General features: G+C 46.2%; 1 protein-coding gene across 1 annotated transcript in view; it reads right to left on the minus strand.

Moving 5' to 3' along the window:
- doc2a (double C2-like domains, alpha) overlaps positions 1-9,866 on the minus strand; it is a 27,513-nt gene extending 17,647 nt beyond the window's left edge. Inside the window, exons 1-5 of the mRNA XM_069525517.1 lie at positions 9,503-9,866; positions 2,838-3,179; positions 1,715-1,794; positions 590-664; positions 346-455 (exon numbers count right to left, since the gene is read on the minus strand). Coding sequence (XP_069381618.1) covers positions 346-455; positions 590-664; positions 1,715-1,794; positions 2,838-3,174 — 602 coding nt within the window. The 5' untranslated portion in view covers positions 3,175-3,179; positions 9,503-9,866. The remainder of the gene's footprint in view (positions 1-345; positions 456-589; positions 665-1,714; positions 1,795-2,837; positions 3,180-9,502) is intronic.
- Positions 9,867-14,672: the final 4,806 nt, after the last annotated feature.

Genomic DNA, 14,672 nt, shown 5'->3' on the forward strand with positions numbered 1-14,672 from the left:
TCTTCTGACTCGTGTGTCTGAGGAGACAGACACGGTGTGTTCAAGGGCTGTTGGGATTTAACGTGCCCATCTGCTAACACGGAAGAAGGTTTATGACCAACACTGAGGCCAGCCACCAGGGGGCGTCACTTTAGCACAGCTGTCACGTCGTCCATCTTTATTTACAATCTGTGACGTTTATATTACAAAAAGATGAAGAAGAAAAGTTTTTTTTAAGTCCCCGCTTCAGCCTGTAGAGGCAGCACTGAGCACTCAGACGCCTACAGGTCAAAGCTGAAATAACACACACACACACATACATACAAACACACACACACACTCACACACACACACACACACACATACCTGAGCGTCTTTCTGTGCATGTCCTCCTCTGTGATCCCGACGTACGTGAGAGTTTCATTCCAAACTGGATTCAAACAGTTACGGATCGTCTTTGTCTTCAGCTTATTGGCCTGAAGGACACACACAGACACACACACACACACACACACACACACTACATTATGTGTTTTTGTTTGTAATGAAACGTGGAGTACACTGTCAGTGTGTAGTTAAGATGATCAAGGTTCATCTGAACTGGTCTCACCTTACAGGCTCCGGGCAGCAGGTGCAGTTTGACGTACGGGTCGGACAGACCGTTGAAGTCCATGGGTTTCAGACCCTGCACAGAAACCAGGCGTCACTTTGAGCTGAGATCTGATTCATCCTTCGAACACCGTCTGACTCACGATGGACAGTTCAAGAAAAAACCACACAACCACAAATATTATGTCGCACACATAGTTCTCTCTCGTCAAATCCTGATGCCTACATTTCCCACAATGCAGCATGTGTGTTGACAGTTGGGTTGGAGGTGGGTCTGACTCTGAAGATGCCACGGTCAGATTTCACACTGCGCCCCCTGGTGGCACTAAAAGCTTGTAGACAACAATTCCTCTGCTCTTATGTGTCTTTATCTCAATGTTTTGTTATTGTTCTATCTCACGCCTTTGGTTTGACACACAACCTCACACACCAACTCACACCAACACACACCAACACACAACCTCACAGACCTCACACACCAACACACACCAACACACAACCTCACACACCTCACACACCAACACACACCAACACACACCAACACACAACCTCACACACCAACACACCAACACACACCAACACACAACCTCACAGATCTCACACACCAACACACACCAACACACAACCTCACAGATCTCACACACCAACACACAACCTCACACACCAACACACACCAACACACAAGCTCACAGACCTCACACACCAACACACACCAACACACAACCTCACACACCAACACACAACCTCACACCAACACACATCCTCACAGACCTCACACACCAACACACACCAACACACAACCTCACACACCAACACACACCAACACACACCTCACACAACCTCACAGACCTCACACACCAACACACACCTCACACACCAACACACACCAACACACAACCTCACACACCAACACACACCTCACACACCAGTTTAAATATAAAAGTGTAATAAATTCGATGATGACAGTTTGAAGCAGTGAGTCCAGGATCATGTGATCGTGTGTTGATGTGGATCAGTGGGCGGAGCTGCTGCTCTAAGAGACGTTGAGTCTTTGTAAAGAGAGAAAAGTTCTGATGTCGGTCGATCCGTCCTTCACTCAGGAATCAAACCTGCGGAGCGTTGTTACCTTGGCTCGCAGCACAGTGCAGTGCAGCTCGTTGGAGCTCTGCTCGTATCTCAGCTCGAACTCCAGAGTTCCCAGAGCAGCTGCACAGAGCAGACACACAAACATCGTAACACACACACAGAAAGATTATTACAACTGTTGCATCAGTAGAAGGGGGGGGGGGTGTCACAATAAACTGAGAACAGACGTTTGTCGACAACACTTCTTAAAAACACACAATGTGCAAACACTCTCATACCAGTGACACACAAAACACTCTGTGGTGAGAGGAGCGCACAGTGATGTAAACCTCTGCTACACAAGGTTTGTCATGTTGTGTAGCAGAGGTTTGTCATGTTGTGTAGACCAGAGATCAGAGACCTGAGACCTGAGACCTGAGACCAAAGACCTGAGACCTGAGACCTGAGACCAGAGACCAGAGACCTGAGACCTGAGACCTGAGTCTGTGGATTCAATCTCTGCACGTTCACTGTGTTGAACACGTTTATTCTGAAGTTTGAGAAACACTGACGCTGCAGAGTCTGAAGTCTCATTTCAAGTAGTTTGTGTTCGTCTGAGGAACTTTCACACCTGGTGTTTAGGTAGACACTGTCTCAGAACATGTGAGGAACATGTGAGGAACATGTCAGGAACGTGTGAGGAACATGTCAGGAACATGTGAGGAACATGTGAGGAACATGTCAGGAACATGTGAGGAACATGTGAGGAACATGTCAGGAACATGTCAGGAACGTGTGAGGAACATGTGAGGAACGTGTGAGGAACATGTCAGGAACATGTGAGGAACATGTGAGGAACATGTGAGGAACATGTCAGGAACATGTGAGGAACATGTGAGGAACATGTCAGGAACATGTCAGGAACATGTCAGGAACTGTCTGAGTGTATTTGAAGTGGACTTGTGTGTTGGGCAGGAGGTGGATGGAGATCATGTCTGGACCAGAACTGAATCTGTAAACACATCAACATGCAACAAACTAATTCTGAAAGTAACGATGTGATTGTGAGTTTCATGCTGCGTCGTGTGAGAAGATGAGTGAAGAAGCTTCCGAACACACACACACACACACACACACACACACACACACACACACACACACACACACACGACAGCGAGGCTCACTGCAGTCGTCACTGTCGGAGCTGTTGATTTCCACCGACGTGTCCATGCTGCTGGTCAGAGACAACGACCCGCCGCCACCGGGCCGACCGTGGGCCAGCAGAGGAGACAGGAGGTGAGCCCCGCCCATCCTGGAGGCCCCGGGGCTGAGGGACAGGGGGGAGGAGGCGGGGATGGGAAACGTGGCAGGGTTCGGGGAGGTGGGGGTGGGGGAGGTGGGAGATAGGCGGGGGAAGTAGGCGGAGATCTGTTGGATGGGTCTGATTGGTCCGGGGCAGACGTCTATGGCCATGTGTTCCTGGATTGAGATGCTGAGCTTCTTTCCTCTCCGCACCGTCATAGAGTCTGAAAGAAGAACGGCCAGATTTCACTTTCACTTTCACTTTAGTTTTCATTTGGGCGAATGTTACTTTCTTTTCATGCTCCTTTACTTCACAGCGGAGACAGAACAGGTGATAACGAGGAAGGTCAGGCGAATGGAAGGACAAACAGCGCCCTCTGCTGGTACTGAGGCACAGCAGGAGTTTGATGAGCGTTTGTGACGTGAAAAGAATGAATTAAATGAACTTGTGGTGAAAAGACTCAGGATTTCAGTTTGAGAAACAGGAAGAGAGGGTGAGTGACTTAACCAGTGAAGGTGTGTTGATAAATCACAGAAGAGGCAGCGGAGCGTGAAGAGACAACTCCCTGACGACGTCTCCATGTTTCATCTTTCATGGACAGGAAGGTTGAAGTCAAACAGCTTCACTGGTCTCCAGGTCTCACAGGTCCAGACCTCGCCCAGCTCTATACATCTATAGTTTGATAGATTTGAATATGACCATTGGGCCAGAGTTAAATAGTTTCAGGTGATGAGAACATCCAGAACCCTTCACACTGGATCAGATGGATAAAAAACTACGGGTTTAGTTTTAACTCTGGAGACGTTAATTAATAAACTAACAACAAACCTCAGTCGACCGCAGTCTGATTAAAATCAACAGCAGCAGCTTAATAAGCTTCGTAAATCAAACACCTTCTTCAAACCTCACAGATTCTCTACATTTCCTGACACAATCATTGATAATCATTGAGCCTGATGAACGTATTCTCAGTGGAGTCCACCACAGTTCACCTCGACTGCTCGTTTATTCTCCGTGGTTTGGTTCAGAACTATGATTAGAACGTGCAGCTTAGTGAGAGATGAACAAACAGACCAAAGTCCAACATTTCACACGTTCACGTCTCTACTCAGAGCTGAATGTGAAATGATGTTCTTCATTTCACCGACTTGTTCCGATTATTCCAACACCACAGGAACACTCAGAGCGTTTCGAAGTGTTGAAGACTCCTCGTTAGCGTGTTCCCTGATTCTCCATCTCAGGATGTCTTCATGTTAACCAGCAGGAGACATGGAGAGAAATGAAATGTCGAAGTCATAAACCAGTGGGAGAACCTGGTGTTGGATGAAATATATCCAGTGTGCGACTCTTTCGCTCTGCGGTTCGTCTTTAACGAGGCTGAAGAGGAACTGATGTCTAAGATGAAAAGTGGGAACAGAGTGACGAGCTCCATCACACTGCACCCAGTGCGTTTGATTTATACCTTCTTTACTTTGCTCCACCTGCAGGACGTGTGGACTCTGGATCGGCTCAGCCTGTTTGCTGGATTCTTCCCTCTGAGGTTTTGAATGTGCTGATTCAGTGTCTCAGAGTGAAATGAGCTGTGGGAGGCAGCTTGAAGGCAGTAATGTCTTCACTGGTGTGTGTCTGAGCAAAGACCCTGAAAGTTGCACGAGACCTGTTTCAAGTATCATGAGACGATGCAGAGACTTGTGTTGTCTAGCTGCTGAAACTCTGCAGGAACGATGATCCTAGTATTTTATGAATTCTCCATCATTGTTGGTAAACCTCAGAAAATGTGTTTTACTTTGCACACGTGAGATCGTCCAGTGATCTGTGACGGACGGTTTACAACGGCAGCTGCAGTAATGAATCTTCGATGAATGAACAGGCTCTGGCAGCAAAACAGAAGATTTAAGAACTTCAAATGAGGAGAGAACAAAGCGAGGACACGAGGGACAGAAGAACCAAAGGCGGTAGAAAATGAGAGCTGGGCAAAGCAAGCTGGAGGGTCAACGGACTGAGACAGGAACTGATGAACTCCTGTCACATGACCATGAAGCAACCAGCTGAGCTACCAGAACACGCCACGGAGAATCAAGTGTCACTGACCCTGTTGTGTTGGACAGCTGCTGCTCACTTCAGTTCTGGATCTCACACTGACGAGGAATCTGTGGACGTGGTCTCGTGAGTCAAAGCGTTGTTTTAGATTTTGAGAGGGCCTCGACTGAGAGCTCGAGGACACGCCCACCTGCACCCATTGGACGGTACTAGCTGTCAATCACGCTGTGGTATCCATCCCCCACTAAATGATCATAACTGAACATCAGCTGTCCACAGAAGACATTTTCACCAAAGGTTCTAAAATTAAAATTAAAATTTCATGTAACGATGAATCTAAAGTTCTAATTATAATTATGAGACACATCATAGTCGGTAATTACAAGATATAAAGTCATGTGATCTTCTAAGTCATAACTTGTAGATCAGAAAGAAGATGAACATCTATAATATAACACATGAAGATGAATTAGCGTTTGATAGTTTGACTCATTTAGTTTCATTGTTCGTGACCGTGTTCTGTGGTTTACATTGATTGTGGGGGTGTTCCAGCCGACGGCTGCTCCTCATGTTTAATTCAGGGGACGAAGCGTTTATCAGCAGAAACATTCTCCCACATGAAAGTGAGTCTGGAGCTCGTCCACGGACTGACACTCAGTCACAGTGGGATTACTGGTGAAGCTGCAGTCGAGCGTTAAGCTGAGGGAAAAGAGTCGGACTCTAATGAAGACACATTCAATGATCCCCCCCCACCTGCAGGTGCTCACTGTCGGTCTCCCCCGTCTTTCATCCCCCCCTCCCCCCCCGCTGCCTGCTCTCCTCTGTCCTCCGTGCTGCATTAACAGTCTCCCCCTCACTCCCTCCCACACAGCGGAGGGGTGAGTCACCTGAAGCCTGACGGAGGACAGGTGAGAGGAAGCAGAGCTCCCCCACGTTGAGAGCTGAATGATGGAAACACCCTCGTGATGTTGTGATTGTACTTTTCATGTGTCAACCTCTCGTCTCCAGATCAACATGATGTCTGTCTCCTCAGGACTCTTTCGCTCCCTCAGACTCCGACTGGCTCTCGATCAAACTGAGTGAAAACACTTTGGATAGTTTGGACTTTTAGAATGTCACAGTAGAGACAGCACTAAACCATAGAAGAAGAAGAGGCTCCAGTACAGACATTGTAGTGGCACCACTGCACTGTCCAATTTTTGAAGTCTCCTACAAATGTGTCCTTCCAGCCCGAAGCAACGGCCGACCTGTCCCAGGATTCATTGCACACCAGTGATGAAGCTAATGTGCTAGCTATGTAGGTGGTTGAGCGGAAAGTGCAGGACCTCGGAGTAGCTAACATACGATGATATCATGTTATATGATTTGGTGCATTTGAACTAGAGTGGAGTACTGTAGTACTGTAGTACCATGGAGTACTGTAGTACTGTAGTACCATGGAGTACTGTAGTACCATGGAGTACTGTAGTACCGTGGAGCACTGCAGTACTGTAGAGTACTGTAGTACCGTGGAGCACTGTAGTACCATGGAGTACTGTAGTACCATGGAGTACTGTAGTACCATGGAGCACTGTAGTACTGTGGAGTACTGCGACTGAAGGTGCTGATGCTACTAGTAATACCATCATGATGTTACCATGGCAACCAGATGAAGCGCTTCCCCCCCCCCAACACAACACAACACACACGTCAGACTCCGTCTACAAACCAATCAGAGTCAAGTATAGGCAGACGCGGACTTAAACATTAGACAAAGGTCGGCAATAGCCTTGGACCCCGAACTACCAGGAAGGATAAATAAATAGAACAGCTGATAAACGTTTACGCCCACGTAGGTGTTGACGACAGGACGAACGCACGTCAGACAAAACGCCATGTTTGGTCTCCTCCTCCTGAGAGAGATTTCAGCCTTCAACTCTGATTCAATTCAAACTCAAATCAACGTCTGTCGCACATAGAGCAGGACATGAACTGATCATGAAGAGTATATGTGCAGAGAGTGTAGCAGCAGATGAGGAAATCTAAACAGATGAGGTTAGTGTCAGACTCAGCAGCCGCTTGTGTCTGCGTCTCTCTGCTGCTGTTTTGAACAGTTTGTACGATGGAAGCTGATCCTGCTGCAGAAACACTGAACACCCTGGAGCCAGAAGAGGCTGAGAACCTCCACAGATCTGCAGAGATGCTGAAACTTTTGAAAGTTATGAGTCAACAAATGTCTCTGATGATTTTCTTTTCAGCAAACGCACAAATTCCATGAAAAGCCTTTTCCTCCTCTTCTGTGCTCACACACACATTTCCTCCGAACAGCCAGAAACATGTCAGTGCTGGGGCGGTATCGATTTATATGCAGCCGTTGGTGGGTATGAATTATAATGCGATGTTGGGTGACTGGAGGTTTTCAAACCCTGGAGAGAAGCAGAGAAAAAATTTGGCAGCAGTGATTTTTTTTTTCCTCTTCTCTGCAGCACATGTGTTTAATTATGTTTTGGAACGACAAAGAGAGTCATGAGAACCTGCTCAGGTAATAATCACCATCATCCTGCTGGTCCAGTGGAGAAGGATGAAATCTCTCCAGTGGTGATCGATCACGGTGAAAGTGAAACGTGAGGAAGAGGAAACGTGACAGAAGAGGATGAAGTGTAATCCCTCTGCTGTGGATTAACTCAGGATCTCTGACAGAGCGGCTCCGAGTAAAAACCTGGTTTTCATGTTTTATTGAGTGAAAATCTAAAAGTCAAAGTGCTGTGACGCCGGCCTCCAGCATCTGTGTGGTTCTACACCAGTACAACAGGCGGTCATCTTCTGGCCGATCCCTGATCACCATCATGGTGTTTCTATATCCAGGCCGAGCGGGTCACTTCCTCTGTCCTCACTGTGGCTCCGTGTTCGATTCCACACTGCGTCCCTGAGTCAGAACTGCTCCGCTCACTGGTGACTGACAGATGCACCGGTTCAAATTTACGAGCACACGTCAGTATTTATAACGAGCACGTAGCTCAGAACTCCCACTGGGGAAATGTCAAAATAAGAAAAGGTGATTGAAATACGTTGGAGGTCTTTTGGTTTCAGCCTGGTTTTATTTTTAGCTTCATATTTCTGTCGTTAATTCAATAATTAGGTTTGTTCATTGAACTAAAAGGTGGTTTAAAGTGTAATTTTTACATTTTTCATAGAGTTAATGATCAACAGAGATTCACAGTGAATTTTATTATTGTCAATTATTATACGAGCTTTTACTTTATAGTTTAGGTTATTTTGTGGCTTCCTGTTAAACTGACTCTAAACTGAACTGATCCGTCCACAGTGTGGGACGATGAACAGAATTCTACTTCTTCATTTGGAATAAAACTCCTTTTTATTGAAATACAATTTGTATGAATTCACATTGAGCTCCTGAAACCTGTTTCCTGCTCGTGGACGGCTGGAGAAACATGAACCAGTTGAACAAACTTAACGAGCGATGCATATTATTGTTATTGTTACTTGTTAGCTAAATGTTTTATTCAACCTTTTCCACTGTGTCTCAACTGCAGGCCCCTGGTGGCCTGATCAAGAATTGCAGGGAGTCTCTCTGTGGCGTGTTGACGAGCGTTCACTTTGATCCATGAGATGTTACGTTATGTCCACGTGCACTCCGACGTGCACGTCCGTGTGCAGCTCAAAATGAGAATGCCGCCTGCACACGTTAACATGACGCTGCTCAGAAACGATCCAAAGAGCTGAACTCGTACGTTCAATCTGCCATCGTCTGAATAAAGAATGACGACGCCACCACTTCCTCTCACACAAACATAAAGATGAAACATCTCGGTATGAACGCTGCCATCTTGTGGCCCCGCCCACACACCCACTCGACCAATCATGAGTCAGTCTCCGCCTGTTTTCATATCATCAAATAACTGATTCAAACCAAACTGATCAGAACATCAGTGAGACGAGAACGAGCTGAAACGACAGAAACACCGTCAAACATTTATTTAACGTCTACTTTGGTCCATGTCCCATCTGCTAACATGGAGGAGGAGGGTTATGAGCTATACTGCAGCCAGACACCAGGAGGCGATCCAGATGATGTGGCTGCACATTTACGAGCTGTCGTGTGTATTTATTAAGATCATGCAGCATCAGATTTGCTTTATTTGCCATTAACAGATGAATATGGTTTTATTTCCTCACATTTCAAACTGTTTAGAATATTTTGTCCGAGATTCTTTTTATTTTTACAGTTTTTCATTTAATTTAAGATTTTACAGTTTTATTTAATTTAATGTTGTTTAACAACATTTTCCTGTAAAAGCACTTTGAGTTTTTATCAAGTAATAGAGTTCATTATTATTATATATTATTATTATCACTGTCACTTTTCACCATGTGGCAGAATTCAGAGAGAAAGGAATGGAAAGACGAGAGCTGCAGAGAAAGAGAGAGAGAAAGAGAGAGAGAAAGAGAGAGAGACAGATAAAGAGGTGAATAAAGAACAATCCAGAATCAAAGGTGTTTTCTTACCTCAGGTTGTGTGAGTGCAGGAGATTCCAACACAAACAAGTGGATGTCAGAGCGGAGGGGTCCGCACTAACAGGTGGTGAGAGAGGGAGTGAGCCGCCTTAGGAGAGAGAGAGAGAGAGAGAGAGAGAGAGATGCTGTGGTTTAACTCTTTAACTCTTTCTCATCTCTCGTTTCTCTTTTTTCACTGTTTAATATCCTTTCACTGATCCTCACATTCATCTCAAGTGTCAACTGTGATCAAGCTCCTCGTTTAATCACAGTACACATGTATTAGATCAGCTCGCTCGCCCCCTCTCTCTCTCTCTACCCCCCCTCAGTTAACATCCAGCAGCATCTGTCTCTCTCTCTCTGCACCCCCCCTCTCTCTCTGTCTCTCTCTCTCTGCACCCCCTCTCTCTCTGCCTCCCCCCTCTTTCTGCCTCCCCCTCTCTCTGCACCCCCTCTCTCTGCCTCCCCCTCTCTCTGCCTCCCCCCTCTCTCTGCCCCCCCTTTAACATCCAGCAGCATCTGTCTCTCTCTCTCTCTCTCTCTCTCTCTGTATAATTTGTGGTTAATGATGTCTAATGATACACGTGTGCGTCCAACACACATGTACAGTCGTACACACACACGTCCAGAGCTGCAGTGTTTTGTTATTTTACTCCTCCCTTCCAGGAAAGGGTGTAGATGAGCTCCATCCCTCCTTTATTCCCCATTTCCTCCCCCCCTTCTTCCTCATCCCTCCTCCTCAACCTTTGTTCCTCCTGTTTTTTTTCCTCTCCTTTGGTCGGACTCCCGGGGTGAAGGAATCACTCATTAAAAAAAAAAACTACCCCCCCATCCTTCATCCTCCTCTTCTTATTCTCCCTCTGCATCTCGTCCTCCCACACACACTCTCTCTCCACCCATGCATGCCAAATGGACGAGAGAACCTGAGATTGTTTCCCCCCCTTGTTTCTTCCATATCTCCTCTCCTCTCTCCATCTCTGATCTCCAGTGTAACATGATACAAACCTTCAGGGCAGAGCGACGCTGACAATAATCAGAACAAGGCCACGGCAGCTTCTGTCCTTTAAACCCCGATGGATTCGTTTCCTTTTTGTGTTTTACAGTTTCCCACGATTGGAACCAAACCGAGCTGAGAGTCTGCTGCTGCAGAGAGAAGCTGGAGGATCGTGTGTCTTTAATTCCAGTGTTCACTCCGTGTTGAGACTCTTATGAACAGTTTTATACGTTAATGTTTCCACTGCAGAAACTTTCCCCAAGAACCAGGAGCCTTGGCAGGACCCCCCCCCCCCCCCCCCCCCACAGGAACCAGGGTCTGAAATCAGTCCTGGGAATCTGTTGGCTCTCGGTGCTCAACGTTAAATTTGTATTTGGAAACGGACGACGCCTTCTGTCTGCACTCTGCGTTCAGTTTGTCCGTCTGTTCACGTCTCCTGAAACTTGACGGACAGACAAACAGAGCAGTGCCTCTAAGTCACGGGGCGCTGCCCTCTGGTGGAGGTTTTGCTTAACAATGCTAACATGTAGCATGCGGACTGTGACGGTTACGTGGTTTGAAAAAGACGGGTACAGGAACCTTTGGGGGTGGGGCTTGCAGAATTGAAGATGCACGATTGGTCGAGCAGTTGATGGATAATCAGCGCAGCAGCAGCTTTAAATTTAAATCTCTGTTGCTCCACTTGTTTTTTAATGAATCACAACAAAGCTGCTGAAATGTGAGACTTCATCGATTTGTTCTTCTCAGTCCTCCGTCACATGAGGAGGATGAAAACTTTCTGTTTGTCTCTGAGTTTCATTTCTTCAGTCCATCAGTCTGCTGCTCGGTCAGCTGAGATTATCAAACATGTTTCACGTTCCATCTTCTCAAAGATTCAAAGTTATTGTTTCATGAATCTGTTGTTGGCTTCAACGTTGAATTGAGTCCTGATGGGTTTATTGAAACTGAGATTGTTCACAAGCTGAGCTGATCCCTGTCCAAACAAATGTCGGTGATCACTGCAAAGTTTTCAATCTTCACTTCAGGAAGTTTCATGAAGTGTCAGACGTTTCCAGATGAACAGCCTCTGGACACGTTATCGTACAGCTGGTGTTTCTCTGTGCTGTTCAGTTCGTTCCTCTCAGTCGGGATCTGATCTGCGTCCGCAGGTGAGCGATGTCGTGTGGATCAGAGAGGCCACCTGTGCACGTTTCAGTCATTCCTCGTTTCCTGTTTGTTTCACAGCTCTGAACGTTTTGTAATGAGTTTTCTGTTCAGGCTCATTGTGTTAGATTAGAATCGAACATGTATGTTTGTGTATTGATACATAAATAAGAGAGTGACTCTTTGTGTTCTGTAGAATCTTCGCTTGTTCTCTCCTGCAGCTTCGTCCTCGTCCAGGTGAGTAAATCTGTGAATGTTTGTCGCTGGACGTTCTGTCCTCGATCAAACAGGTGACGATCACTGAACCTGATGTAAACACAGTGTGAGCAGCATCAGTTCTTCAGGGGACCTGGTCTGTGGATCTGTGTGGTCACATGACGGCGGCCTGGTTGGCGGCCAGGTCATCGTGAGACAACGTGTCTTCGTCCACTTTGATGTGAGCCGCTCCCTCTGAGACTCATTATTTTTACTCCGGCTTCCTCTCGTGCTTCATTCACTCTCGTCACTGTTGCTTCTCGTGTCCTTGTGGACTCAAAATTGTACCTTGGAGATTTCACAGAGCGGCTCTGGTTTTAGGGTTTGTGCATAATTATCAGATTTCTTTTGTGATTCATTAAAAACTTTCTGTCGAAACAGATTTCAAAGGAGATTTTCTCATCGTTTCTGTGTGTGTGTGTGTGTGTGTGTGTGTGTGTGTGTGTGTGTGTGCGCGCTGCAGATGAGATCAACTGTGACACCATCGTTCTGATAATTTGTTGTGTGTTTGTTTGTTGCTCATTATTATTATTGTGTCACTGCAGAAACTTCAGAAACTCAAAGATGCAGTTGAAGACGTGCACAGAGCTGCTTGTTCTTGTGTCTCTCTGTAGTTGTTGTGTGTCTCTCTGTAGTTGTTGTGTGTCTCATGCAACATCATTTGACGTGTACATTATTTCACTTTGATAAACATCTTTAAAATCAAAACTCGCCCGTAACTTAATATGTTGTGAACTTATTTTGGACCCATGATGCATTGCGACATACAGAACAGAAAGTGGTAGTTAAATCGTAGAATCGGACTCGTGACGTCTTTGTTGGTTTGATTCTCAGACACGTTCCGATCACACAGCTGCACATGTGCTTCCTGAACTGCACATCTGTAAAACACATCATGTGTCTGATGTTTGTCTCTTTGATCCAGATGTGAACTGATGTTTCCAGTAGTGTGTTGAGGTCGAGACGATCGAGTGCAGCTTCAGCAGCAGACGTCAGAATGAATCTTTGTGTCTGCGACGCTTTCAGGGGGAGATTTATGAATCTGTGTTTTGCTGCCGTGTACAAACATCCACAACAAAGATCCACGCGTGTGATTCTCGTACAAACGAAGGAGAAGTGACGACAGCCGTTTATCTGTTTGGCTTTTTTTAATATTCTCGTTCCCTCGCTCTGTTTGGCTTTGATCCTGTTTTCATGGAGCGTTTGGTTCCTACACGTTGTGTTTCAGCTCCGGGGAGAGGAAGCGTTTTTAGAGTATGAAGAAACACGTGTGTTACTGACGGTGTCGTCTAACATGTTCACCTGAGTGTCCAGTGAGCTAGGTGGTCATGTGACATGTGACTTCAGGTGTGTCAGTCTGTGATCAAGACCCAGAGAGAGAGAGGGGGGGGGAGAGAGAGAGAGATAGAGAGAGACACAGAGAGAGAGGGTGAGGGTCGTCTGCAGAGAACAGCTGCCTCACACCGGGCTGCTGCTCCTGTCACGGCCTGATGAAGTGTGTGTGTGTGTTTATGTGTATGTGTTTGTGTGTGTGTGTGTGTGTGTGTGTGTGTGTGTGTGTGTGTGTGTGTGTGTGTGTGTGTTTGTGTGTGTGTGTTGACAGGAGGTCTGTTATTAAAGTGGCCTGTAGTGACCTCTAACCCCGGCTCTTGCAGTTCAACCATCAGGGGAACAAATCCAACACCACCACAACACACACACACAAACACACACAAACTCACAAACACTCACACACACATACACACACCTACACACGAACACACATAAACACACACACAAACACACACACATACGAACACTCACACACACATACACACACATACACACACATACACACACATACACACACAAACACACGAACACACGAACACAAACACATACACACACACACACACACACACACAAACACATACACACAAACACACACACACACACACAAACACACACACACAAACACATACACACGAACACACACACACACACACACACACACTCATAGAGACACACACACACACATACACACACACACACACTCATAGAGACACACACACACACATACACACACACACACACTCATAGAGACACACACACACACATACACACACACACACACACACACACACACACACACACACACACACAGTATCATATTTCATGCTCATAACATTCAGCTCTCTTTTGGAAAACCTGAGGACTAGTTGCTAGGCAACCAGGGGAGTTTCTAAAAGCACTGGTATCTCCTCTGCAGAGGTGTGTGTGTGTGTGTGTGTGTCTATGTGTGTGTGTGTGTGTCTCTATGAGTGTGTGTGTGTGTGTCTATGTGTGTGTGTGTGTGTGTGTGTGTGTGTTTCTATGTGTGTGTGTTGGATGGGGAAGATGTTTATGTAATGGTGTGTTGTTGTCATGTTGTTGTCATGTTGTTGTTGTTGTTGTCGTTGTCATGTTGTTGTTGGATATAACTCTTCCTGTTTGTTTCAGAGTCTCACCATCGTCACACTTTGCTGCATCAGAAATAATCCGAACCGTCCCGAGCAGCAGAACATCTGGTTCCTCAGTTCAGATCCAGATGTTCCAAAGAGGCGGAGTCACAGAGATTTGACTTTGATAAACTTAAGTTTGAGTTCAGTGTGAAACCACTGGAGCTGGTTCACCACCAAGGCTCATGGGTAATTCCGTCACTTTGAGTCCCTGCAGACTCACCGTGTTACGTAACTCCAGCTGCTCATCTGAAAACTTTCTGTGAAACTTTTCTCTGCCTCAGTGTTTTCAGCCCGAGTCTCCACATGCTGC

The sequence above is a fragment of the Paralichthys olivaceus genome, chromosome 5, assembly GCF_024713975.1.
Source record: "Paralichthys olivaceus isolate ysfri-2021 chromosome 5, ASM2471397v2, whole genome shotgun sequence".
Lineage (NCBI taxonomy): Eukaryota > Metazoa > Chordata > Actinopteri > Pleuronectiformes > Paralichthyidae > Paralichthys > Paralichthys olivaceus.